At 46.2% G+C, this 27,472-nt stretch overlaps 1 protein-coding gene across 1 annotated transcript in view; it reads left to right on the forward strand.

Annotated features, from left to right (window-relative positions):
* The first annotated feature begins 334 nt into the window (after positions 1–334).
* NTSR1 (neurotensin receptor 1) overlaps positions 335–27,472 on the forward strand; it is a 43,319-nt gene continuing 16,181 nt past the window's right edge. Inside the window, exon 1 of the mRNA XM_030463026.1 lies at positions 335–1,070. Coding sequence (XP_030318886.1) covers positions 402–1,070 — 669 coding nt within the window. The 5' untranslated portion in view covers positions 335–401. The remainder of the gene's footprint in view (positions 1,071–27,472) is intronic.

Consider the following 27,472-nt stretch of genomic DNA (forward strand, 5'->3'; position numbering starts at 1 on the left):
CCATCCACCGGGCTGGCATTGCAACCCCCCACCCACCCCGTCCTCGGCAGTGGGGAGGGGGCGGGGGCTCCGGGCGCAGCTGTGCAAGACAGAGGGGGTGCGGGGGGAGTTGTGGGGTGGGGAGGGGGTGTGCGGGGGGCTCGTACCCTGCCAGGGCACAGCTGGGTGCCGGGGAGCTGCAAGGAGGAGGGAGCCGGAGCTTCGGGCGGCTCCCAGGCGAGGCGGGGGGGGGGGATGCGGGGGGCGGTGTGTGAGTGTCTCGCACACGCACACCCGCGGGAGCTGCAGGCACCTCCTCCCCGCCGCATTAAAACCAGCCAAGTTTGCAGGCCGGGGGTAGCGGCACGTCGGGGCTCTGCCGTGGGGCCGGGCGGTGCTGCCGCCCCCGGCCCGGTTCCGGGATGCACCCGAACGCCACGGCCACGACCGTGCCGGGGGGGACCCTGCACCCCCAGCCCAGCAGCTATGCCAACGGCTCGAACCGCTCCGATCTGCTCCCCAAAGGACCCGACGAGGAGGACCTGGACGTCAACACCGATATCTACTCCAAAGTGATGGTCACCGTCATCTACTTGGCTCTCTTCTTGGTGGGCACGGTGGGCAACTCCATCACGGCGTACACGCTGGTGCGGAAGAAGTCCCTGCAGAACCTGCAGAGCACCGTGCACTACCACCTGGCCAGCCTCGCCTTCTCCGACCTCCTCATCTTCCTTCTCTGTATGCCCATCGAGCTCTACAACTTCATCTGGGTCCATCACCCTTGGGCTTTCGGGGGCTCTGTCTGTAAGGGCTACTACTTCCTCCGGGACGCCTGCACCTACGCCACGGCTCTCAACATCGCCAGCCTCAGCGTGGAGCGCTACATGGCCATCTGCCACCCCTTCAAAGCCAAAAGCATCATGTCCCGCAGCCGCACCAAGAAGTTCATCAGCTGCATTTGGATCGCCTCCTTCCTCCTCGCCATCCCCATGATCTTCACCATGGGGGAAATTTACGGCAAGGACCAGGATCCCGACTCCCTCATCTGCACCGCCATCGTGGATGCTTCCACGCTGAAGACCGTCATCCAGGTGAGGATCCCGGGATTCGGGGGCTCCGGGGAAGCAGGGACAGATCAGCCGCCTGGCTGGGATGGCCAAAGTTTGCAGAGACGGGAGGAGTAGGAGGGGAGAAGGCTGGGACTGGCTTGGAAAAGGGGGGGGGGGTGTTGTCCCGAGCAGCCGTGAAGGGGCGGACCGGGGTGTGGGCAGGCGAGATTTGGGGGGGTTGTGTCTGAGTTTACCCCGCAGCCCCTCCTGTCCCTTACTGCCGGGCTGAGACCCTGCACTGGGTTTAATCCGACCCCGGGCTTGTGTCCCCCTGTCCCGGACCGGCACTGCCATGAGCCACAGACTCCTGGGGGGCAGCGGGTCCCTCCTAGATGTGGCAGATTGTCGCCAGAAAAAAGAAAAAAAAACCAAAAAAACCCACCAAAAAAGTCTTCAACCCTTTCTTTGCATCCTCTGCATCTCCTTTCCTTCCATTGGAAAGCAGCCAGCTAGGCTGAGGGAAATAAACCCACCTCTCCTTCTTTCCCAGTTTTTTTGTGTGTGTGTGCTTCCTCAGCCCCTTTCCTCCGTTTAGCCACAGAGCTTCATTTCAGAAAGTTTTGGGGCCAAGCTGTAGCATAGGCATCCCCCCCAGAACTGCATCTTCTAAGCCAGAGGCTGGTATTTTTCCTGCTTTGGGGAAATCCATCAGCAAACCCCTCCTGACCTCAGAAAGGCTCCAGACACACCCGCCCATGCGTGCTGAGGATTTCAGCATCAACACTCGCGGTGCCCCAGTGCTCCGAGCATTTGTTTACTGGAGCATTAGGCTTGAAAAATGCAAAAGACACGGAAGGAGAGGCAGTAAGAGCAAGGTACCAACCTCCTCAGTCCCTTTGCTGCCAGGCTTGCATGTGATAGCTTTTCAGCCTTTTATTTTGAACACGAATTTCAGGTGGGTTTAGCCAGCAGCCAGTTAGGATTTAAAGCTGCCCGTGTGCTAAAAGCTTTGAGATATTCCCACAGTTCAAGGGAGGGAACTGAAATGGAAACAAACCAGAATCAGAGCCTGTAAAAGCAGATGTAGGTACAGACAGATTTAAGCCCAGAGCCTGTGGGTGTTCAGACAGTTCTCTCCAAGTTTCCCCCTGTTCCAGCAAACCAAACTCCAGCCCCCAAGCCCTGGGTTCCCTCTGTGTTTTGTCCTGATACTTTTATTTTGAGAGGATGAGGGATGCACTTCTCTTGTAGGTGCTTTTTGGATTTTGTCAGTGGCAGCCCAGGGTACTTAACCCAAATTCTCTGCTCTCTGAGGAGACACGACCAATATCTTCTGAGAAAAGCATGGCTGAAATGCATTATTTCCAGTTATCTTCCTTTTAGGCTTAAACCCGTGATCATGAAAGGGTTAAAACCAGGATTATTTCCCAGCCCTGTCTTTGGAGATTACAGTTTAAACAATTCTCAGTAGATTTTTACAGTCTTGCTATTATTTAGGCTGTACCTTATCGGGTTAGCCAAGCAAGAAGTAGGCAGATAGGAATGCACAGGATGTGAAACTCACCTCTGGGTTTTTCCTCAGGTTTGTTTATTTGTTTGTTTGTTGATTTCACCCCTTAATTGCTTCAATAGTAATAAGAAGGAAGCAGCTGCTTGGGAAAAAAACAAAACAAAACAAAAAAAAAAGGCAAAACCCCTTCTATCCCATTTCTTCTCAGGGGATTTGGCTACTAAAGTAGATTTTCTAAGATGGGGAGGTTGTTCTAATGGCTTTACTCCATCCCTCCAAGCACAGGGAAGCAGCACACAACGTGCTGCAGGGCTCTGGGCTGGGGAAAGCTCCAGAGTGAATAAGCAAAGCAACTGGAAGTCAGGTTTGAAGTGCATTAATGGGAAGCATTGCAGAGCCTGTGAGCAGCCAGCCTCACATCGGATGCTGTGTGCAGAGGTTTAAAAAAGAAAAAAAAAAAGACAAAGAATGGAAGACCTGAAAAGAAAGGGAAGGAGTGATGTGGAGAGGGACATGCAGAGGTCTTGCTGGTCAGAAGTCTGGAGGTTTGGCAGTGGGTTCAAGCTGCTTCAGAGCAGGTCTTTGCATCTCTTTGTGTTCATTTTCTGTCTTGGAATTAAGCAGAGCAACGATGCACTTGCTCAAGCTGGCAAATAATGTGTAATAAATCACTCAACATGTTTCACTCCTCTTCCTCTTTGGCAAAGTGTCTAAAACAAACGGAGGTTCTGTGTTTTTATTCATTGAGTGATTGAAAACCAGCTCCAGACCAGAGCAATTGTAGCATTTATAGACTTGGAACCCAATGTGGGCTTTGGTTCTGCTGGGATCATTGCAGGAGAATACTCCTCCCTGGGCTGAAACAAGCTTCCCAGGATGAATATTTGAGTGTATTCATTCAGCATCACTGATTTTGAAAAAGTTTCTCTGTATTTCTATGATATGCTTTGAATATTTAAGTTTTTTTGGCATTTCTGAGTGAAACCAGGCTGTGTGTGAACAACCAGGTTTCCTGATAAGAAGAAAAAACCAAAACCCCCAATTCAAACAACACTCATCTTATTTGTTTCTTGCTCCTATTCCTTGTAATCTCCACAATGATGGATACCCTGGTAGTAATTACAGCTTCCTAGCTCAGTTTGTGAGCTGTTCTGCAGGGTGTCACTCCGTGTCACCACAATCAGTGTGCCCAGGCACTGCTCATCTTGCCTCGTGCCATCCAGACATGAACCCTGTGCAGCCTCTGATAGTTACATTTTTTAACAGTCCTATTTCCCAGCTTTCTTTAGCACTCTCCTTGTAGCTGCTTAAATCAACCTGTGAACCTGGTTTATCACATCTTCTTCACTGCCAAGCTTGCCTGTTATTTTTGTCAGCTGGGGATATCTGGTCTGAGTGTTGGCATCAGTGAGGGATCTGGTGGCAGCAGGAAGTTTATTAGAGCCACATTATTTAAGGTTAAAACTTGAAAAGGCAGACATCCTCTAAACCACACTGCAGCAGGTTTTAGGGTTGTTGGGTTTTTGGGGTTTTTTTTTCCAAATAAATTAAACACCTCTCAAAGCCATCCCCACCCAAGCACATTGATGTTTTCATGCCACTTCAATGGAGGGGGTTTTAAAAGTTACTCAGCAACATAAGGGAGCTCTGGGGCAGAATTTAATATTTCCCCTGTACACTCAGGGGGCAGTGTCTGGGGGTTTGGCTGCTTCACAGCCTTGCTCTTGGCTCTGGGACCCCCAAACAGGCCCCTGCTGAACACCCCATCCCACCCCATGCAGCTCAATGTGCATCATACACTCTCAGCCCTGTTTTTTTCAGAGCAGTTTGAATTTTAATGCCCAGATGGCCATGCAGATTGTTTTTCCTTTATGGCTGCTCACTTTCTTACCTTCATATATCATTTTTAGACATGTTATGAAGACACCCACCCCAGAAGAGGTGCCTATCTGTGATGGCCTGAGCATCCCTAAAAATCTGCCTTTTATCTGTGGGATGTGCAGGAAACCCAGGACTTTAATTCAACATTTGCCTGCCTAATCCCAGCTCCTTTACACTCTGGTCCATCTTGCAGCTCAATCTGAAGTAAATAAACTCTTGTGTTTGTTTGTTGCTGTACATAACCACATGGCCTGCTGTGCTTTTCCAGTTCTTACATAATTTTTTCTTTTTTTTCTCCCCCCAGTTGGTTGTAATTCACTTGATTTCTTTTTCCCTCCCTCTTCCTGAGATGTCAGCTGGAGGGATAACAAAAGAATGAGGAAATCTGGGCGATGAGTTTAGCTTTTAGGTTTTCCTCTTAGCAGCAGTTTGTAAAGCCAGGAGAGATGAAGGTAATCTCATGGTTCTTCTTCCTAGAGAGAATAAAAAAAAACCAAACCCAAACCAAAAAAAAAAAAACCTGCAGCTGCCTTTAATCTTCTGCCAGATCATTTAAAACAGCTATTTAATTGTCTTCTCCCTGCTTCCCCCTCCTTAAAGGCTTTTGCTATTGTCTCTGTGCAGCATCTGCTGGAGTCTCACAGATGGCACTTTGGCTTCCTGACATTTGAAAAGCTGCTGTGTCCTGCCCGAGGTGTGTGATGGGCAGGATCCCCCCGTGGGACACACAGGGAGGGACAGGACAGGCTTTGATGGTGCCAACAATGTGTTTTCCCTGCTATGGGTTTACTCCTTGGGAACCGTGGGTGAGTAGAGATGGAGGGGACTGGGGAGCCTGGGGGGTGCTGAGCTGACAAGGTCCAAGTATTGTGGGCATCTCAGCCTAAAGCTGGTATCATTAGATAGCAAAACCTGTGGCCCAAGTGCTGACATCCTTCTTTTCCCTTGCATTCAGCAGATGAAGCTGGGTTCTGCTGGTCCCAGCCCATCTGGTTGCTCTCTGATATAAACCACTTGCAGCATGTGAAGCTGGAGATGCTCCCAACTCCTGTCCTCCCTTTATCTCCATACCCCATGTTCCTCTCACAGGGTGTCAACACCCTCAGTCTGCCATAGCAGAGAAAAGGCAACAAGAAATAATAAATTCTGAGCTTTCTCAGCCCTTTTCCTTCTTTCACACAGACCCCAGCATCCTGCAGTTGCTTATCTGGTGTGACCACCTGAGACTAGTGCAGCCCCAGCTCCTGCTCCCTCCCCAGGGTGTGAGCACTTTGAAAGGTTTGGGGTATTTTCCCTTAAATTAAGTTCTTGGGGGAGAGGGCTAACTAACTCATCATGCTCCAATAACATCAGCTTCCCCATCTGGCCTCCCATGGATGCCATTTCTTCTCTTCAACTTCAGAGCATCTTAGGTGTGGGACTAAAAAAAAAAATAAAAATGTGATGATGAGTTATTCAGGAAACAAGTCCTTTGGGCTGGATTAGAAACCTTGATGGTGAGGCAGTACTAACCCTGGCTGGGGGGCAGAAATATCTCATCCTTGAACCATCTCATTTTCTTCCTCCTTTAACCTTGAAGAAAGGGGTCTACCAGCTCAGCAGCTTCACCCAGACTGAAAGGTGCTGCCTGTCAGCTGGGGACACTTTGATGCAGGATGACATTTAGCTCAGCAGACCCCTGGTTTTGATCAGCACTCTGAGGAGCTAATTAATACAGCCAGTCAATGCCACATCCTATTAATTGTAACAATACCAAGAGCAATGCAGGTCAGGAGTGCTGAACAAAAGAAATGTGGTCTGAGGACATGGTAGGACTTTTGTAGCACCTTGTTCCCTCAGAGAACTGATTAAATAAGTCCACAACTATTTGAGTGTGTTCAGTACCAAATTAACCAGATTTTCTCTCCTATTCTACAGTTTTTTCCAAAACCATCTTATAAAAATGCAAGTCACACAGGCACTGGGAGGGTTTAGCTCATAGCTCTCATTACTCTTGATTCCTTCTGCAAAGACCATACATTTCATCCTCACTGGGACAATTTATACATTTTAATATACTCATTTGATTCAAAAGAGAAACTCCCAGGATTGAGTTTCCCTCCCTAAAGCCCACATTTCATTTTTTATCACTGTCAGTCACGGGCTTCTGACATTGTCACACTTCCTTATTCCTTAACTCCCAGTGTGATGAAGCATTGTAGGAGGAAGGAGAAGCCTAGGGCCAGGTTAATAAATAGATATTTGACCTCAAGATACAATGATGGGGTGGTGTGAATGCCCCAAACACCCCATAGGCTGTGGTCACTAACCCAAGGGACAAACTCTGCCCCAGGCTTGGTCTCCTTCACACCACTTTGGCAGCTGGCAGATGCTTCCCAGCCAGCACAGGAGGATGGGAAATCCCTTGAAAGGGCAAAAAAAGAGGTTGGAATCTGGTCAGAAAGGATATCAGCACCAAGCAAGCAGGGCATACAGCCAGCACCACAGTCCTGGGCCAGCCTGGAGACCCAAATTGTGCTGGGAAACAAATCCTGTAATACCTGAGGCTCCCAGAGGCTGAGAGGAGGCAGGCTGGGGAAAGGCACTGGGGAAAACCAGCAGTGAAGTCATCCAGATGTTCTCTGCCCCTTTGGGATGTGCTCTTTTTTTCTGCCCTGAAAGTCTAATTGAATTTCTCTGCTCCCATCCCCAGCAGTTGGAGAGGATGTGTCTGCACCATCCTCATCATCGTTGTGAAGAAACCCACAAAGTGGAGTGTGAGGAGGAAGAGAGGAAAAATAAAGGGCTGGGAGCTGTTGTTTTCTGTAGGAGGTTGGAATAAAGTCAGGGCTTTAGCAGGGAGGGCACAGAAATGTGGCATGACCTTGCCATGATCATGTAACCTCCCTCCAAGTATTCGTGGTCTGGCCCTGGAGTGGAGGAACATTTCACATCCATGAGATACTCTTCCCTGCCACAGCTATTGGGGCTGTTCCTGGTGGTTATTACCAAGTCAGAAGCAAACAAGAACAACCCCAACCCCTTTTTTTGCTGCACTTGGCTTGAGATGATGAATCCCATCTCATCTTCCTCCAGCCCAGGGTCCAAACCAGGGTCCTGCCACACCACAGAGTTGGAGGGGCTCATTTATTTACTTAAATTAATTAATCTCAGTGAAGTTTAGCACAAACCTGGGTTGTCTGGGTTTTTTTTTCCTCACTGCCATGAGAGGAAGGCTGACTCTGCTGCAATAATTAAGCTGTTTACATAGCAAATGAGAAAACCAATGCACTTAGGGTGTTTTGTTGAACAGCAGCTCCAGCAAGCCTGTACTCTGTTCTTGCCAAGCCAAAGTGTCCATAACACAGCCAGAACTATTAGATGACACTAAAAACCCCACTAAGGGATTTAATTGCCCTCAACAGGAGTTTCTTAGGGCACCAAGATGGGATTCAGCACTTCAGCAAGTCAGGCAGCTGAGAAAATCTGTCCAGTCCCTGCTAGCAGCTCTCATGCTTGAGTCTGCCATCAACAGTGTTTGACTTAAATATGGCCTTTAATTTATTTATAACTGCATATCCAGCACTCAGCATCATATTTAATGCAAATAACATTCAAGGGAAATCCCCACTGAGAGGCACATTATGAAGATTAACAGCCTGGCTTTCCTCTTGCCCTGGTTTATACGGTGCTGATCCGTGCTTGGCGCCTCACAGGCAAGTGTTAAGAACATCTCAATCAAGAAACCTATCTTTAAGATTGCCATTTAACAAAAAAAATCAATGCCTGAGAGCCTGATTGTGGCCCTACATCCAAAGGAAAGGCCTGGAGGCACAAAAATCTCTGGGAAATGCTGCCATCCTTTCAGGCAAGAACCTGGAAAGGTAATCACTGCTGGCCAAACCATGGGCCATCTGTGAGGGTTTTATTTCTTTTCATTATATAGCCCACTTTCCTTTTAAACAAGCTGTCAGGAAAATTAATCTCCCTGAGTTTAAGATGACACTGAACATATTCTCATGCCCTGCAATTATCTGGAGTTGTTCTATTCCTGTGTAACTCTGTGATGAAATTGTGCCTGATCTGCTGTGTGGGTTCTTCTCCATCCCTCTCCTTCTCTGGAGAACTGAATGTCCTGCCCAGCATCACTCTGGGTGGCAGAGAAATGGGAGCAACTTCTTAGTTTTGCTTTTCAGCAGGGCTCAGGCTCACACCCCAGCTCCCCAGAGAAGCTTCTCCAGGGCTCACCCCTCTGAATAATGCAAAAAGGGCCTTTTGCAGGACCTTGGTTGTGTTGGGGCTTGTTTTGGGCATTGAGCTGCTGGTCTGAGATGTGTCAAGGGAAGAGAAAAAACTCCAGGTCTAACTTGCAGGAAAGGAAGATGCATGGAGGCATTTAAAGGATGTGTGGCAGTGGCTCTCAAGGACATAGGTACAGGGGACTTGGTAGTGCTGGTTTAAATGTTGGACTCCATGATCTTAAGGGTCTTTTCCAACCTGAATGACTGCAGGATTCTATGTGCCAGAGAGCTGAGAGTCTAAATAACCATCAGAGTGATGCCACTCATTGCCAGTGGTGCTGGACAGATGCTGGCTCTGTCCCTGGTGTCCTTGTTGCACACTGAGATTGCCTCTTGTTGCAAAGGGGAAGGGAAACCTTCCCTCTGCTTTTCCTTGAAAGGTTTTGTGCAGTGATGAAGCTGCCTGAGAGCAGATATTGAGGGCAGTGCTGGGTATGGACATGGTTTAAGCAGCCCAACTTTGACTGGAGACACATCAGTGTGATGCCAGCATGGCCAGAAACACTGCCAGGTCTGTTGGTTGTTTTCCAAGAGCATCCTGGAGCCAAATCCCATTTATTCTTCCGTGTTTAGTGGAAAAGGAGTTTAATTTGAAAACAGAGAACTAGCAGCCAAAATAGCAATTTTTCTGAGTCAAAAAAAAGTGGCAGAGACCCCTTAGACTTCTAGCTCACTGCTAAGCACACTCTGCTTAGGAGAGCCAAAAGCTCAGAGAATTTCCACAAAGAGCTCCCTTAGGGATGCATTTCCCCTCAGTTTGTCACCAAACCAAACAAGGGTCTCACTGACAACATCATCGCAGGGCAGTGCTCCCAGTGGAAACAAAACTAACCATTACAGAAGGAAATGAGACTTTAAAAAAGGGTTCAGGGCAGAGAGGTGTCAATAATGATGAAAAAGAGAGGCTGCTCAAGCCCAGCTCCTCACCACAAACCAGCACCTTCCCTGCACCTTCCCAAATCCCATCCTTGCTGCTTCCCCCCAGCTTGCCCTGGTTCTCTGAGGTTCCAGCTTGGTGCAGTCCTTAGCAACCTCTTCTCCCCATTCCCCCTCTCTGGGATGGTTCCTGATGCTGTCAGAGCCAGAGGAGATGCTGGCAGAGGAATATTCCAGCTTCAAGGCATTGACAGAGCTTCAGGATAGAGGGGCTGAGCTGTGGCTGAGGGATCCACTCTGCTCCTGTCTAAGGCAGCCCAGACATCTGCTTCAGCAGTGATATTAATGCTACAAGTCCTCTAAGAAAAGAGAAGGAAGATGAGGCATGGCAGGAGCTATTTATTTCCAGAATGAGATGCCAAGTGCTTTATTGCTTGCCAGCTCTGTCTCTCCCAGCAAATGAGGTCTCCCACCCCTGTCACTGCCTGCCTGGCCTGAGTTCCTCTGAAGAGGCTTTGAGATAATGGCTGTAGCACAGGGAGACAAGGCAGAAGGTCTTCCCCTGTCATTAATGCTTCTCTTCTCCCTCTTGCCCCTCTTTTCATCAATGGAGATGTTTCAGCAGATGTTTCACCACGTACAGAGTTACAGCCAGAAATAAAACTGCCTTGAGCCTCCAGTCCTTTGAAATAAGGGTGGCTGGGAAAGAGAAACCTGCAGGGTGTATTCTCAAGGTTTTCTCAGGCTGTGTAGTGCTGGGGCTAAAAGCCAGCCCTTAAATATTGCCCAGGCAAAAGTTGCTTTTAAGGACCCCCTTGACTGCAAGGTTCTATCTCCTGGCTGTTGCACTAAAGCAGTTCCAATCATGGTTCTCTTTTCTCCTCTGCAAGTTCCTGGTTTCTTCCCAATGTGATAATAGAAGTAATGGAATAATGTAAAATGTTGTTAAACTCACCAACTCTTTCAGGAAAAGCTTCTCTTCCTCAGTTTCAATTAAAACAAACAAACAAAAAACCTTAAGGAAAAAAATACCAGCTCTCTTTTCAGAGGAGAGAGGGACCCTTCTCTGCTGCTGGAAATCCCAGCCAGACCTTTCAATTCAGCACAAAATAATAACACACACACAAAAACCCCCCAAACTAAACCAACCAACTGAACAAACAAATAAAAAACCAACCATACAACCAAAACCAAACCACCACCAACAAAAAAACATTTCAGGTGATTTTTCAGGAGCTGATCTGAGTGATTTGCACGACTGGTCCCTTTTTCCAGTTTCACAGGGCCAGCATGGCTTTTGTTAGGATGCTTTCCAGCAGGCTGCAATCCCAGAATTTCCATACAAATTTCCTCTAACACCTTCCCTGAGCCACCCTGATGACAGCAGCCAGCACCTTGGTTTTATGGCCATGCACATCCATCCAGCTGTAGAGATGATTTGTGACCTGTGGCTACAGCTGATAAAAAAAGACCTGAAGCACAGATGAAAATCTTCTGGGTATTAATTCCTTTCCAGCAACAGGCTTTTTTTTTTATTTTAACCCTATAGATTTTGTGCAAATCCTGCTTGTGTGATGTGAAGCATTGACCAAGGCTGCTCCTCTTCCAACCCAGCATCCCCTTAGGATTATATCAAGAGCCAGTCCCTGTCTGGGGGGTTTTCAGGTCCATGTTTCAGCAAGGAGAAAAGCACTCAGGTGGTAAAGAAATCTTCCTGCCTGGCTGCTTTTACTTCTAAACAGACACCAGGTCCCAAGCTTGTTTCTATCCTTGGAGCAGGGTGAGCCTCATCCTTCCAGCATCTCCCCCCTACCCATGTGCCAAGAGTGATTTTCTTATGTCTGTGGCTTACACCAACATTCTGTTTCATGGATCTACAGGGAGATTCCTGGGAATCCCCCAAGCATGGGTTTGGCCATCAGAGAGCTCTTTGCTGTTGGGTGTTTCGGGGCTAATGGGGAGAAAATCCCCCACTCTTTCTATGATTACCAGCAAACAAGGAAGAAGCAATGAAAAATGACTTTCCAGGCTGGGACAGGGATTGTTTTGACAGAGTTTTCATATCTTCATTAGATATTCCATCGAAGCTTTGCTGGAGATAAGCAGTCTCATAGAAAACAGGGCTTTTGTGTCCAGCCACAAAGAGTGAATTGCAAAGATTACTGAGGAAAGCAGACTTGCTATCCAAGGAGCCAAGAAACTCAGCTGCAAAGAAACATGGCTCTGGCATTTATCATTCTTGCAGCTTGTCAGAAAGCTGGTCCCAGCCAAGCTGACTGGACTGGAAATGGGGCATAGCAGTGATGAAACATGAATTGGTTGTCCCTAAAAGCTCAGCTTGATCCAGGACTTACCCACAAAATGCTTCCAGCCACTCTTCCTGCTGGAAAGCAGCATTTGACAGCCTAGCATTTAACAAAACTGAGTTGTGGTTTGGTTTTTTTTTTAGGAGCCCATGGTTAAGGCAGTAGCAGAGATATGAAGGGAAGCTGCTGCCCTGCCAGCCTCTCCCAGCTGTTGGGCAAGGGTTTGTGTTTAAATTGTTTTAAGGAGAATGAGAGGAGCTTGCCTGGAGCACCGACATCAATCCCATAGCAAGAACAGGCTGATTAAATAAACAGAAGTTTCCCTGTTATTAGTGCTGTTTAGATAACTTTGAAATGCTTATTATCCCAGGCAAATAAATTACCTAACCTTTTTTTCCCCCCTATTTCTGGCTCAAGAAGCAGTCAGTGAGTTTCCTTTTTCAGAGCAGAACTGTTGTGCTTTTCACCACGGTGCAGGGAAGAGTTTTGCACTTTGGAACTGGTGCCTGGGTGATGCAGGGTGACACATTTTGGGTTGGCAAAGGCTTCAGCTCAGCAGGACACATGTTCCAGGCTTTGCCTCCCCAAAATCTGTACTCCCAGCTGCAGGGACCCTGGGGGAACAGGCTACAAAGGGACTGATCCCTGGAGTGCAAGTTAGCAGCAGAGCTGACTCAGTTTTACTTACATTTTGTAGTTCAGAGTAGATCCTTGTGTTTGTGGACAGTTTCTTTTTTATCATTATTTACTTATTTATTTATTTTCCTTCTATTTTTCATCCATACCACACTGACAACATGACCCAGCTCCTCTTTTCATCATCACCATGGCTCAGGTCATATTCCCAGAGCCCCAAACCTCCATCATCATTATTTATGTGCTCTTCCCCTCCTTTAACACCTTTTGGGCATCCCCTGGTTTGGAGCTCTGGGGCTCAGTTTTCTTTCCATGCCAGCCAGGTAACAAGGGAGGAAAGGGCAGAGTGTGGGCAGGGTCAGCTCTCCAAAAGGTTGTCCCTGTGGCACTGGAAGGACAGTCATTTCCCACCCTGTCACTGTCACTGTGAGTGAGGAGTCACAGAGTGCAAAAAGCTTTGTGGAAATTGCTGTGTAATTCTCCTTCCAGTGTGTAATTCATCCAAGTCCTGACAGGTGACTTGGGAACCACAGCCTGCTGGTGTTCTCCTGTAGCTGTTCTGTTGCCATCTAATGAAAATGGTATTTTCTCATTAAAGTGAGTTTGCCTTTTAAATAGGGAGCCAGGGACAGGGTGGCTGATTGGGAACTTCCTCTCTGCCTGGGTACAGATCCACATCCCTGTCCCACTCCTGTCCCGTTCCTGCTTTCTCTTTCTTTCTGCCTCTCAGACATCACATTGCAAACAAAGGGGAGAAAAAAAGGTCTGGATGAGAGGATTTGTTTCCTCTGTTGGGTCCCAGGGGGTTGGTGTCATGCCCTGGGTTAGGTGCTTCCTGCACGTCATTTTGAGGAACTTTTCATCCTGACCCAAAACTCTACTTTGGAATTTAATATTCTTCCATCTCCTGTTGCTTTTCATTTTCCCTGCCTGTTCCATCACTCCCATGCCTCTTCCCCTCAAAATTGAGGGAGAGATGAGAGAAAAAGCAGGGGGACTGCCAACAGCCCTGCTGGGAACACCTCCTGAAAGCATCTTCTCCCAGAGGGATTCAGTGGGACTCAGCCCCTTTCCCCCCTGGTATTCCATGCTCCTAAATCATCTGCACCTCCATCCCTGCTCCCTGGACACAAAACCCATCATGAGCCAAGGGGGAGGTGGTGGATGGGGATCTGGATATGTTAAAAGGGACCAGAGGTGCCATGCTCAGCACACCTGGGTGTCGAGGGGACCATTTAAAATCTCCCCTGCTCCAGGTGTTTGGGTAGCCCCGAGGCTTGTGTGTTTTTGTAGGGTATTTTTAGCCAATTTGTGTTTACCAAAGGTCACAGAGAAGTAGAGCATCAGCTTCTGGAAGAGCTGTCATCCCACCTCCAGTCTAGCAGGAGTAACACATTGACTTATTTATGAGAGCAGTCAGCTCCCTCTTTTCTGTGTGTAACAATCTGCTTTACCTCTCCCAGCACAGGAAATAATTTTATTGTCCACAATTCTCTGTCCTTAATAAAACCTTAAAACAAGGTAAGCAAGATTTGAGGGAAATGGAAATGTTCCCAGGTATTTTTATTTTTTTTCTTTCCAAAACATCCCAGTCTTTCACTGTCCAAATCCACAAACAGCATCACTGCTCTGGCCAAAAGGAGGGGAAGGAAATTATTTCTCAAAGCCTGAAAAGTGCTGGAGAAACCCTGGGCCCCAGCAATTCCCAATTGCAAGCCTCCAGGTGTCTGTTCCTTTCTCATTTTTGTCCAATTTCCCTTGGTTTGAATCCAGTGCCATCTCCCAGCTCAGAAGAAGGACTGGCAGGAGGGAAGCTTCTCATCAACAAGGTGTTGGAAGAAGGGACAGTGGATGGGTACAACTGGAGCTACTGGGACAGCCCATCCAGCTACAGCCCAGCCCAGTCCCAGTTGGGTCTTAGTTGGGTGTCAGTGTCCCACTCCCACCCCTTCATTTCTCCTGTGCACCAAGTCTGATGAAATTCCCCATTTAATTAGGATGTAGAGAAGGCTTTGTAATGAGCCACGAAATGTTCATAAATCCCTTGGCAATACTGAAGTGACCCAATATGAGCTCTTTTCAGGTAGCACACAAATGGTGTGTCAGCATTATAACCCTTGATTTTATTCTGTGCTTAATATATTCCAGGCTTTTGGGGCTCCTCACCAACACAAATTGTTTTCATTCTCCACTGTTTGAGTCCAGATCAATTTTTTTTCCTTCCAATACTAGATTTTCCTTCCTTTTACTTGAGGTCAAAATATCCTGAATGCCATTTGGTTTCACAATTGGAAAAAAAAAAAAAAAAAAGTCTTCTGCTCACAGCCTCTGCACCCAACTTCTAAGCCTGACAAAAGCACAGATGTTTGGGGAGAAATCTCAACCTTCTCTGTGGTGCCTGGAGAGGTGTTGGATAAACAGAACCCAGGATGAGATCAGAGCAGGTGGATGACCCTCAGTGTCACCTTGAATAGAAGGAAGGCATGAAAAGTTGTCAGGGAGGGAATTTGCAGGGCTGTGAAGCCCTGAAGCACCCACCCCATGGATGAGGATTCTGAAGTCTGATGGGGGTTTTCTGGCAGAAGAGGACACAGGATTTTTTGCTTATGGGGGCTCCAGCCTGATTGCATTAATTAGATTTTGATGATATATCAAACAATGCTTCCTATGGGTGAAAATGGTCCAGAGCTGGTTGGTCAGGGTGTGGTAGTTACAGATGTGGTCAGGATAAAGTAGTTACAGAGGTGGTTAATTAGGGTGTGGTAGTTCCAGAGGTGGTTAATCAGGGTGTGGTACTTAGGGCTGTCAGTCATGAAGATGAGCTTGGCTGAAAACCCAGAGACTCAGCTAAAATGTCCTCGTGCTTCATCAATATAATTATTTTCATGAAAAGCTGTCAGTTCTTATTAAACAATTGCCTGTCATCAGTGTCTCCAAAGCTGTCATTACCAAGGAGTCAGCTGCCACTTCCATGGATGTGCTTCTGGAGCTCTTTCTCTTATTTCTAAGGAAATTGCCCAGCAGAGCATTGCTACAGAACCCAGAAATAACCCCAGGGTGTGTAGGAGGGGGATAAATCTCAGCCCTGCCTTTCTCCAGGTGCTGGTGTGGTCCCTCTGGGCTGTAGCAGGAGAAGCTGATCTTCCTTGAGGTTCTTCTTTGCTTTTTAGTGCTAGTCACAGGAAAACTGGGGTCAAAGCCTCTGGAGATGCATCTGCCCATGGGAAGAGCTTCCAGGACTCATGGGCTGGAGTCACTGTTTCTCCTTCATCCTCTTGGAAAGGTTCCTCCTGCACTTGGGACAACACCAGGGGTTGTGGTTTCATAGTGAAAGATTTCATTTTCAAAGGGAAAAAAAAAATAAATGTTTGGGTCAAACCAAGAAGAATGAATTAAGAAATTTACCAGGGATGAGATAAACAAAGTAATTCATTTGGGGTTGAGCTATAGCAAGTAAAACATTTAGTCCAAGCTGAGGCAAATCACCTTGCTTTGCTTTTGGCTTATAGCTCAGTTTTTCTTCTTTCTTTTTTTAGCTTAGGACAATTCTGAAACAAAACAGAAGTTCAGCATGTTTTTTCATCTAATATTTTGAAATGAAATGTGTTAGTGTTTCCAGAGAGGAGACAAGTGTTTATTTGAAAACACTGCAATAGTTCAACATTTCCCCCCTATTTTTTTGTCAATATTGTTTAGTGAATTTAACAGGAACCCTCAAGCAGATTTTGATTTCCTTCCAAAAAGTCTTTTCTTTTTTTTTTTTTTGGTCAGATTCCCCATTCTCAGAAAAAGACAAGCTGTCTATAACTGCTCTGTACTTAAGCAAGGGCAAATCCTCTGCTCCAGGCTTGTAACTCCCCATCCTTCTGCCTCAGCCTAAAAGACAGAGTTGGAAGCAGGGCTGGATGTAGCAGCTCCTCAGAGCTGGCAGCCCAGGTATAACAAGGGGCACAAAATTTCCTCTTTCACTTAATGATGGCAATTAGGACTCCTTACAGGACTAAAACATTTCCCAGTTATTCTCATACCTTGTATTGCTGCACCTACTCAGTCCCTGGGCTTTTCATCACCTTACAGCAGTGTGTAATATATCCTTACATGCACAAAGCTTTTAAATCTCCAAACAAACATTATTTTGTGCAGCTTTCCCTGCTCCATTGCCATGATTCAAAGCATGTCTGATTTAGCTCCAGGCTCCACTTCTTTCAGGCACTTTAATGAATGCATAATAAATAAGCAAAGCATTGTCTGTCCCCTATAAGTTAGGCACAATCTTCTTGGCATTCTTTCTTCATGCCTTCTGTTTAAAGTACCTATCTTCTAGTGAGATTTTTTTTATCATCCAGTCTGTCCATGTTCCTTCACTGCTAAAGACCAAATATTTTTCCTTGTCTGTACCAGGTATATACCAAGGAGAGGATTTAAATAGGTCCCTGGCAAGCTTAAACATTATAATCCAAACAGCACTCAAATGGTCTGTACCTCTCTCTCTTTATATTTGATTCAGGTTCTTTATTTTTCTTCTCAGGTTGTGAGACTGGCTGTGGCATTATATACCAAACAAAGCCCTTTTTTTTTCCCCACCTCCACGAGCTTTTCTTTACCCACAGCTGCAGCAGAGCAGAACTGCTGAATGCCTTTTCTTTGACAAGCCCCAGACAGGTCCTGTGAAACGTTTGGATGCCCTCAAATTAAGTTTGAACTCTACCTTGAGAATTAAAGCTGGTCCTGCTATCACACACACACAGGTTTCCCCCCGTAAAAAAAGCCATTTCCTCATGAAAAAGGAAACAAGATCAGATCATAATTACCCTGCAAGAGCTACCAAGCCAATGGTCCTGGCTGCTTGGAGCAACTGCAAAGACTTGGATGTATGGGATAACCATGGATTTGGGGGGAGGGAGGATTGACTGACACATCTCAGCATCCTTGTGGAAGCTGTGAGTTTGCTAACGTGCTCAAAATTGGTATAACTGTCCTTTAGCTATGCTTTTATTCAAACTAAGCACTGCAGGAACTAGAAGGAATAAGAACTATAAGCCATGGAGAAGCAATGTAGCTTCAAACCAGGCTGGGTACCATCCCAGAGAGATTGCAGTGTGGTTGGAAAGTTGCCATCCCAACAGATATAAAAGAGCACAGCAAGCAGAGCTGGAGAAATGGAAGCAAGCAGCAGCAGCAACCCCTGTGAGCCTGATGTGGTCAGGGATGACAAAGCAGAAGAAATGTTCTTTGCTCTGGAGACACCTGGATGGATCTGGGTGACCCAGCTGTGGCCCCGTGTCTGTGTAAACAAGGAGGAGCAGAAAGGCTGAAAGAGCCCCTGAAACCATCTTGAGCAGGGCTGAAGGGATGCACAGCAAATCCCCTGGGCTGGTGGAGATCTGGCTCTGCTTGGGTGAGTGTCCTCTCCTCTGGCACTCAGGGGTAGATTGTAAACAAGAGCTCAGCAGGGAGATGAGTCTTGAAAATGTTTAATTTCTATCTTAAAAAAAATATAAATCAAGTGATGCCTCCTCAAGCTGGGAATTCAGTACAAGCTAAATGGAGGGAATGACTCACATTGGTGCTTCCCATTTCCCCTGCACTTCTGCACCTTTCCCAGCTCCATTTGACTGCAGCAGGGATGCAGGAAGGAGCTTTTCCATCCTTGTAGGTATTTTTCCAACCCTGTAAAAGGTAAAGGAGAAGCAGTAGGAAAATGTGCTGTCACCCTTCTTGCCCATGGAGCCATAAACACCACAGCCCATCCCTTCTGGGGAAGGAGGAGAGTTGGGTGGCAAACAAGCACTCAGGTTCATTCTTGCTTTAATATCCCTTTTCCTTCAGCATTTCCAGTGCCAGTGGAATAACTGGGGATGTGAGTGGTTTCATCTCATCACTTGGTTTCTGACTTAGCAGCACGAGGCAATGAGAAGAGTCCCTTCTCCAAGGCACTACAAACTCCTTTCAGCAATCCTGAACATCACTAGCAGGGCAAATTCTCCCTGCATTGCTGAACAAGTGTGGGTTTTTCTCCCTGAAATCTAAATTTTTGGCTTATATTTATAATATCCATGTACTCAACCTGTCTCCCTGGACTTTCAGCTCCCCCAGGGGTGGTTTTGTTGCCTTTAGGCAGAGCAATATCAGACAGGAGTTTGGCTGAGGGGCCACTTCAGGCTTCCCAGGGTCACTTTAAGACCTCATTTAAAAATAAACCTCGCTAGAAAAAAGAGAAGGTGATCCTGAAAACCCTTGTGAAGAAGAGGTTTAAATCAGATCTAGTTTGTTGGGTTTTTTTACTGCTGTTTATTTACCTGAAAAGCAGGAATAATAAAAACTCTCATACCCAGAAAGGAATGGACAGTTTTGCTTAATGAGTCATTTAATGACTTTGCCCATAAAATGCTGAATAAATTCACCATTTATTTCATCCTTCCACCATTTCAGTGCTGTGTTTGCTGTTCTCTCTACATGAAAATTCATCACAGTACCTGAATTCTGAGCCTTAATGAGAATTATCTGCACTTAAAGGACCGAAATTAAAATACTTCAATTACCAAAGTATCTTCCATTAGATGGAATTATTTATGAGAACTTGTCACTTAAAAGACTCCCAGTTTTTACTGAATCAGAAATTAAGAAATTTCAGGCTGTTGATATTTTTTTTCTCTGCCAGGATGAAACAGGAACTTCTTTTCCTACATTGCAATGAGTTATTCAGGAGGAAAGAGCCCAAGATATCTTATGTGTCCTCAAACAACTGTGGCTCAAGTCCCTCAAACAATTCAGAGCTCAAGAGCTTCATCTTCACCAGTTCTGGTGCTCACCCTTCATAGAATCATAGAATCATAGAATGGGCTGGGTTGGAAGGGATCTCAGAGATCATCAAGTCCAACCCTTGATCCACTCCCCCCGTGGTTCCCAGCCCATGGCACTCAGTGCCACATCCAGGCTCTTTGGAAAGATCTCCAGACACGGAGAATCCACTACTTCCCTGGGCAGCCCATTCCAATGCCTGATCACCCTCTCCAGAAAGAAATTCTTTCGAATCTCCAACCTAAACCTCCCCTGGCACAACTTGAGACCCTGCCCTCTTGTCTTGCTGAGAGTTGCCTGGGAAAAGAGCCCAACCCCCCCCTGGCTCCAACCTCCTTTCAGGGAGTTGGAGAGAGTGATGAGGTCTCCCCTGAGCCTCCTCTTCTCCAGCCTCAACACCCCCAGCTCCCTCAGCCTCTCCTCACAGGATCTGTGCTGGATCCCTTCACCAGCCCAGTTGCCTCCTTTGGACCTGCTCCAGCACCTCAATCTCCTTCCTGAGCCGAGGGGCCCAGAACTGGACACAGCTCAGGCCTGATTATTCAGGGAATCTGGATTTCTTTGTAGAGAGACATTGTCAACCAGGTGCCTTGAGTTGCCAAAGAGTGGGTGTGAGTCCACCTGTGCCTGATTAGGACAGGCCCCTATTGGGCATGAGCAAGACCAGGGGGCCAATAAAGGTGGGACACACACCCACAGAAGGCAGCTCAGCTCACTCTGGTGTGAGGCATGGAGAGGCCAGCAGCTTGTTGAGCCTCTGGAGCAAGAAAGGCTCTTCCTGCTACACTTCTACCCTGGAAGTGCTGTGTGGTGGCTGGAGTCCTGGAAGAGACCAGCAGCTTGTCGAGCTTCAGGAGCAAGAATGGCTCCTCCCGCTACATTTCTTCTCCTTGCATTCCCTTTATTCCTAGGTGTTTACCATGGAGAACATCACCCCACCAAATATTTACATTTTTCAGTCCAGGTTTTTGGAATCCCAGGCCTTGTCTGACCCTCCTTACATCTTCAAAGCTTGGAGGGTTCATTTCCTAAGGTGACACTCAGGGGCCAGCTGAGCAGGTCACCCCTCTGATACTTTGGGGCTTCATTTTGAGCAGCTTCTTTCCAGCTGGAAGTGGTAAATAATATCACAAGTGCTTCTGTTACCCACTGTAGGAGGAGGAAATCCCAGTTATTAAACTGAACAAGGAAGAAAACAAAGGATCTTGGGGAGTTCTTGGGTTCTTTGTTCTTCTTTGATTTCAGGGAGGAGCAGACACCTCAGGGATATATTAGAAAATCAGTCCCAGTGTAACTGGCCTGATAAGAGCTTAGCAAGGAGATAGCTTGGCCCTTGTGGGGCAAAAATGCTGTCAGGAAAAGGGTTCTTACACCCCTGGGTGCCTGGCAGACAGTCCTTGGGGTGGGGGGGAGCTGGGGGTCTCCTGGATGCCATAAACCCAAAACTTAGGGCAATGAATGGCATTGGAAAGGCTTCAGGTGTAAAGAAAAGAAAGAAGTCATCAGTCCCTGCACTGAGGACAAGGTTTTGTTAGAAAGAATTTGCCCTTTGTTGGGACTGATGTGTTCAGGAGCTCTCCTGGCAGGACCCAGCCTTCCCCTCCATGTCCCCCGTGCCTCTTCCCATCCCACCCCCCTCCCACCACCTTCCCAGAAAATCCTGGAGAAAAATTAAGTATCTTCAAACTATTTTGAGACAGTCACCTTTCCTTGTTCCATGCAGTGATGGGCAGGACAAAAGCTAAAACAATAGCAGGGCTGGCCAATAATTTCTGCCTAAAAGCAGGGGTTTTTTTTTGGAAATTTCTCTGTGCTTGTTCTGGAATTGGTTTTGAGTAGGGAACTAAAAATTAAATAAAAAAAAATACTGAATACTCAGTTCGTGGCTATGAATATTTATGACAATATTGGACTTGCAAATCTAATATAATTTAAATGTCAAAACTGGTGTAAAGTCTTCCCTTTGGAGGGTAAGTCACAGAAAATTAATCTTGATTACAAGTCATAACATCAGGAAATTAGCATCTTAGGGCACCAGTGATAAACACTTCTGTACTATCCCCTTTTTAAGTCATGTATTTTACAAAGATGAGAATTAATTTTAATAAAAAAATAGCCCCTTAATTAGCTGGTTAGGTAATTAACAGGGAAATCCTGGTTGTATTCAAGACACACTGATTATTTCATCTTGCTAACTCACCTCCCCTTCTGCAAGGACCCTGCATCTATCACTGGAGAAGAATGCTTTCTATCTGAGTCTTGTGTCTGGGAAGCCTGCTTTAGGGATAAAAGCAGTGATTTTTGCTCTGAAATTGTTGTGCTTAAAAAAGAAATTAGTTTTCTTAATGCACAGCATCAGCTGCAACATCTGGCCTTGAAAAGGACCACGAGTTACTGGGTATCTGCAGAGATTCAGCTCCTGCTTCTCACACCCAGGATGCTGGGAGATGATTTCTCCTCCAGTTCTTAGGTCTAGATTTTCAGTCATTCTTCCCAGCCCAGTGTAGCTTGGAGAAAGGTAAATCTGAAACCCAACCTGACTGCTAACAGGCTGCAAATTGCTATGCAGGAGCTGGAACTGCTGTGGGGGAAATAGAGATTTTTCTAAACCTGCAATCAGAATCTGAAGTTAAGGCAGAGCAATTTCTCTCCTTGCAGGCAGCCAGGGCTCCATGCAGAAGCCAAACTCCCAATTAACCCAGTACCTGGGCTTTGCCTCATCCCTCAGACTTTTAGCCAATCTCAGCATCTGCCTACAGCCAGCTGCTTTGGGGTGAGATGCAAAGAAATTTATAACAGGAAAGAAGCCAGCCCACAGGCAAAGCATCTTCCTTGTGCTGGTCATCTGGTAGCTGGATTATGCCTTAAAGCAAAGTAGGTTACATAAAGACTGGTCAGTAATGACTCCTCAGCAGTTACAGCAGAACCCAATCTGACATTTGCCCTCTTAGGCTCATTTGCAGCCTCACCCCACAGCATTTGGTCCAACGGGTTCATTTTGCACTTTCCTTTAAAAGCAAAGCAAAACCAAACCAAACCAAATCAATGCTGAGCACTGGGGATGCCATCAGGGCTTCTCCTTCCTCTGGTGCTGGGATTTTCCTGCTGTGGTTTTGCCTTGGGATCATTTTCTGAGGATTTGGGGTTCCATTAGGGACCTGCAGCTCTCTGGGACCTGTCCTGTTCCATGCAAAGGGTTTTCATTATCCCACAGAACCACTGTCACCATGGAAGGATGGCTCTCCATTTCCCTTTCTATCATCCCTAGGTTTAGGATTTCTCTCTCTGCCATCCCTGCTCAGCTCTTGAGTCCAGGTGTACTTCCCCACTGCCCCTGTGGGTATTTATCTGTTGATTTCCCCTCATGGCTTTGGGAGATGGCAAAACACTCCAAAACTTGTGGATCCTGAGCTCCTGGGAGATGCCAGCTCTCTGGGCAGCCCCTCTCTTTGTCTCATCCCTTTGGCAAAATTACTTTTCTCCCAAAACAACCCCCCCCACACACACACACCTCCTCAGGGTGACACCTGTAATTCTTCAGTAAGAGCAGCAGAGTGCACAGTATTACTGTAAAAATATTAAATAGACCCTTTGAAGTAGTTTGGAAGTCTGCATGTGAATTATCACCCTGGTTTCTCTTTGGGAACTCAGGGTTCCCCAGAGAATAATCCTTCAAGACCCAGAATGATGTCTCCACAGCAGCCCAGAGCAGCTCTGCTTCAAAAATAGAAAACTGCAGGCAAGGGACTGAGACTTTCTCAGGTTTTGTAAGATCACAAAGAACCTCAGAGCTTCATGAACAGTCCCCTGATGATAAATCAGTGCAACAAGTCTCGAAACAACAACGAGCTTCTTGATTTGCTTTGGCCACACTGCTGAAGCACAGCAGAGGGAGATTATTTTAGGCTTCCTCAAGACACTACCTAGTCAACACTTTTTTTTTTTTTTTGGTACCTCATCCAATCATCCTGATTAATAAATGCATGGTTGGGTCTCTCAGAGCAGCAGGAGGGAGATATGGGAGAGAGAGAGGAGTGAACACTCAGCCCTGGCTGATTTTTGAGAGCTCAGCCACATTTCCAAAGCAGGAGAACATCTCAAAGGAGAGATAGAAAACTCTCCAGCCCTCTTAAAGCCTGAGGAGAAAAAAGGGACAGGTTCTGCCATGGAAATAGGGACTTCAGGGGGTCTTACAGCATTTGCTTACTCATGGGGAAACAACAGCCTCCCACTGCTCAATGTCTTTGCTCAAGGTTTTGGGTTTTTTTATCAGATATTGGACTGGGGTGGGTGCTGGCTGCTTGTCCTGACTCTTGAGAAGTACTTTAGGCTGCAATGAATTGGTGGAAAGTGGGGGAAAAATATAAGGACACAAAATCTGCACTGCCACAGCTCAATAATGTAACTGGAAATTGAGGAATGCTCCAAACTTCAGCTGTAAAGTTCAGACCTCCAGAGAGATTGTTGGATTTTAATTGCTACCTTAACATTTATCTGTGCTAGCCAAAGCTGCTCATGGATTTAAAATCCAACTCATTTGTCAACTACTAATTATTTTAAGCAGACAAGCTGTTATTTTACCAGCTATATATAAGGTGACTTCTCAGCACACGTGGAATATTGCAAATAAGTTCAGAAAATTTGATCCTAAAATATAACTCAATCAATAAACTATTCTTTGCCACAAGCTCAGATCTCAGACATCTAGAGCACCTCTTACCCTCCTCTACCTCCTCCTCACCTGGCAGAAAGTGCAAAACCAGAATCTGGTTCAATGTGGTTTGGTTTGTTGGGTTTTTTTTTTATTTGCAGGAAAAAAAGTGAGCATCACTTGGTTGAACTTTTTGCTGCTCCTGGAGGTTTGAAACCCTTGCTTATTATACTCCCATCTTATGCCTTTTGCTTTATTTTACTCCTAAAATACTGTCTAAAAATACCCAGGCTGGTTTGCTCTCTGTGAGTGACTTCAGACCCATGTAGGCAAAGCCCTCAATTTTGATTATCAGGGTTGAAGTGACTCAATATTACCAGCACAAGAAAAGCTGCAGAAAAATTGACTGTCACTCTGCTTTGCTTCTTTTCTGACACTCTGTGGGAGGATACCCAAGCACAACAGTCTCAGCACAACCATCCCAAGCATGAGCTGAAGAAGCACAGAGTAAAAAGCATCTGCTGGAGAAGGAAAAATCCTGGGATCAGCTTCTGGAGCCAAGGGCTGGGGTTTATTTGCCTGGTGATCCAACCCTGCACCCATCCCAGGCTGCAAACCCCACACAGCAGGAGCAGGAATGGTGTAATTGTGGCTGATAACACAGGGAAAAGGAGGAATTTCTTGGACATCATCAGTCCATACTGATGGAAGCACCAAATTCTTGCTTTGGATGAATGTCCACAACATGAGGCATCACAGCTGGTAGAAAAGAAGATAGGCAAGGGAATAGGATCTGGATTAGGATTACTCAGCTGTCAGGAGCATTAGGCACTGGATGAACATCTATTCAATTATTTAGAGGGCTGACAAGCAGCAGAAGTGGAGAAAATGAAATAAATTGTGATTGACAATGGGCAATGTCCCTTTGCCAGAAGCTAAGTAGGAACCAGGACACCAGGAGATGGTGAGAACTGAAACCCAACTCCACCAGTAAATTATTTAAAGCATATTTCTAACTTGTCATTTGAAGCTGAAATATTCTTTCCCCTTTGGTAGAATAGAGCTGCTGGGAAGGGTGAGGGGGAAATAGCAACAAAGGTCTGCATGTTCAAAAGAACATTATTCACTGAGTTTTTGTTCAACCAAAACCATTGCCCTAAATAGGATTATGGATAACTAGATCTGAGGAACAAAGCTGAGGCCAGTGAACTGGCAGCACACATACTGACTTTATTCCTGTTTGCAAGCAAAATTGGTTAAATTTAATTAATTTACCTTGTATTTCAATGTACTCAGTCTCAGGAAATCAAGAAGGAGGATTTCCTGTAGGAGGAAGAGGGAAGATTTGAAGCTGTCATGTTAATAGTGAGGTGATGGAGAAGCATCACAGCTGCTCTGTCACTGAGTCACTGTGTCACTGTGTCACCAGGTATGAGGAGGCAACAGCCATCCCAAGCCAGAACCTTCCCTTTCAGCTTCCAGATGTCCTTAAATCAGGGGCAGGAGAGCAGAGATTGAGAAATACAAATCCCCTTCTTCATCATCATCATCATCAAGTGTAATCCTAGTGAGGATTTGGGGTTTTTTGGGGGTAGACATTTTTTTTTAAACTATTTCACTCTTTCAGTTTTCTAAACAAACCTTCTTTCATCCTTCAGTTTTATTGAGTGAGAAAGCTGAATATTCATGCTGGATACAATGCCAACAAGTTATTCTGCAGCCCACGTGGCAAACCTTCAAACCTTCCCATTTACCCATTCTCCACCCCATTCTCCCCAGTGTTCCCTGAAATTTCCCAGCTTTTCTCTCTCTTTGGCAGCTGGAATCAGGAGAGCCACTCAGGTTTGAGACTTTGTGCCAAAGATCAGAAGAGGAGGAGATTTCCTCTAATAAATACTCATGATGTTGATGGTTTTCTGGCATTTAGCAAGATAATGAAGAGCTCTGAGGTCCCCGGAGAACTTGGTATGGAGGTATTACCCTGGTGTACAACTAGGAGGAAGAAGCTTTATATCAAGCACTTATGTATGATTCATACCTTTCTGCTGTTGCTTATGATAAATCTGAAAATGCTTTAGGCCACAGGATTTTTACTCTGCATAAAAATGAGGTTAAATGATCCCTTCAGGTATCCAGCCAAGCTCAGGAATGCCACCATTACTCAAGCCTCTGACATCTTTGCCAACCCCATCGTGAGCAGGAGACTTATTTAAGTTGTTCTGCATCAGATGTTGTTTTTTATGAGCAAATGATTTCTCCATGGAGGGAGATTTATGAATGGGAAACCTGGGGGAATATTTTGCCATAGAGATGCAATGGATTATAATTTTTTTGTTGTTGTCAGTATGCAATTTATTTCCATCTGTTCCTTATCTGATTAACTCCTGCAGAGTATGTGATTAACTTCTCAAGATCATTAGCTGCTCTTCATTCCCATCATAGTTCATCAGTGTGGGACCCCACACAGGGCTGAAAATGTTATGTGTGGGTTATCCTTAATATCTCCATCTCCAGTGTCTGGTCACAGTGTCATGATGGCCATGGGGACAGAGAGAGAAGGAGAATTACCAGGAGAACATCACTGCTCATGAAAACAGAGCTCAAGCAGATAGATCCTCCTGATCTCAGCACCAGAGCCAAATGAAGCCCTGAGTTCATGTCTGGTTTTTGGCAGCACAAGGTGGGGGGGACCACCAGCCTGCAAGGGGTTCCTGCCCATCACCATCCAAACAAGTCCTCTGGGACATATTAGTTGGATTTTGGCATCTTGTCTTTGGTCAGCCATGAAGATGATGATGGACTCTGATGTCCCATCCCCTCCATCAGCTGTCCATGTGCTGTTCCTGGTTAGGAGGCAAGAAAAGGGACACTTGAGCTGCTGAAGCCCCCTGGTGTGTCCAGGCAGGGTGCTTTGGGTCACTTTATCTACCAGGATGCAGGATCTGATTGCACCATGGTGCAGGGGCCAAGTGAGGCTGCCCCATCCCTGTCACCACCAGTCTGTGTCCCAGGCTGTGTCACACTGTCAGGGCTGCTCCAGACAACAGCCACCAGAAATTAAACATAAAACAAACCTGCCTGAGTTAAAACCAGCAGTGATTAAAGACCAGGCTCCTGCTCCTGCAAGCTGCTAGAGCTCCAGAGCTGCACTCACTTGGCCCTTCTCCTGTTTTTCAAGGATTTGTGTTCCCACACCAGGATGCACTTATCTGAGATAAGGTCCAGTTGAGCATTTTAGATTCTTCAGTTTATTCCCTCACTCCCTTACTCTTTCAAGCTTTGTCCTTGAATCTGCAGATATAAATTAGATATTTATTACATGAAAGACCAGAGAGAGGCAAGACTGTTCTACTGAAATCTAGTGCTAATACACTCTGAAATTGGTACAATTCCTCAAAAATTTCCAGAAGAGCTCAACTCCCTTGCTAGGCTGCAGGTTTTTTGGCTTCCATAACCCTCCCTGTCCCAGGTGGGGGTTGTTCTTGCCTTCCAAGCAACTCCCA

The sequence above is a fragment of the Calypte anna genome, chromosome 20 (assembly GCF_003957555.1).
Source record: "Calypte anna isolate BGI_N300 chromosome 20, bCalAnn1_v1.p, whole genome shotgun sequence".
NCBI lineage: Eukaryota > Metazoa > Chordata > Aves > Apodiformes > Trochilidae > Calypte > Calypte anna.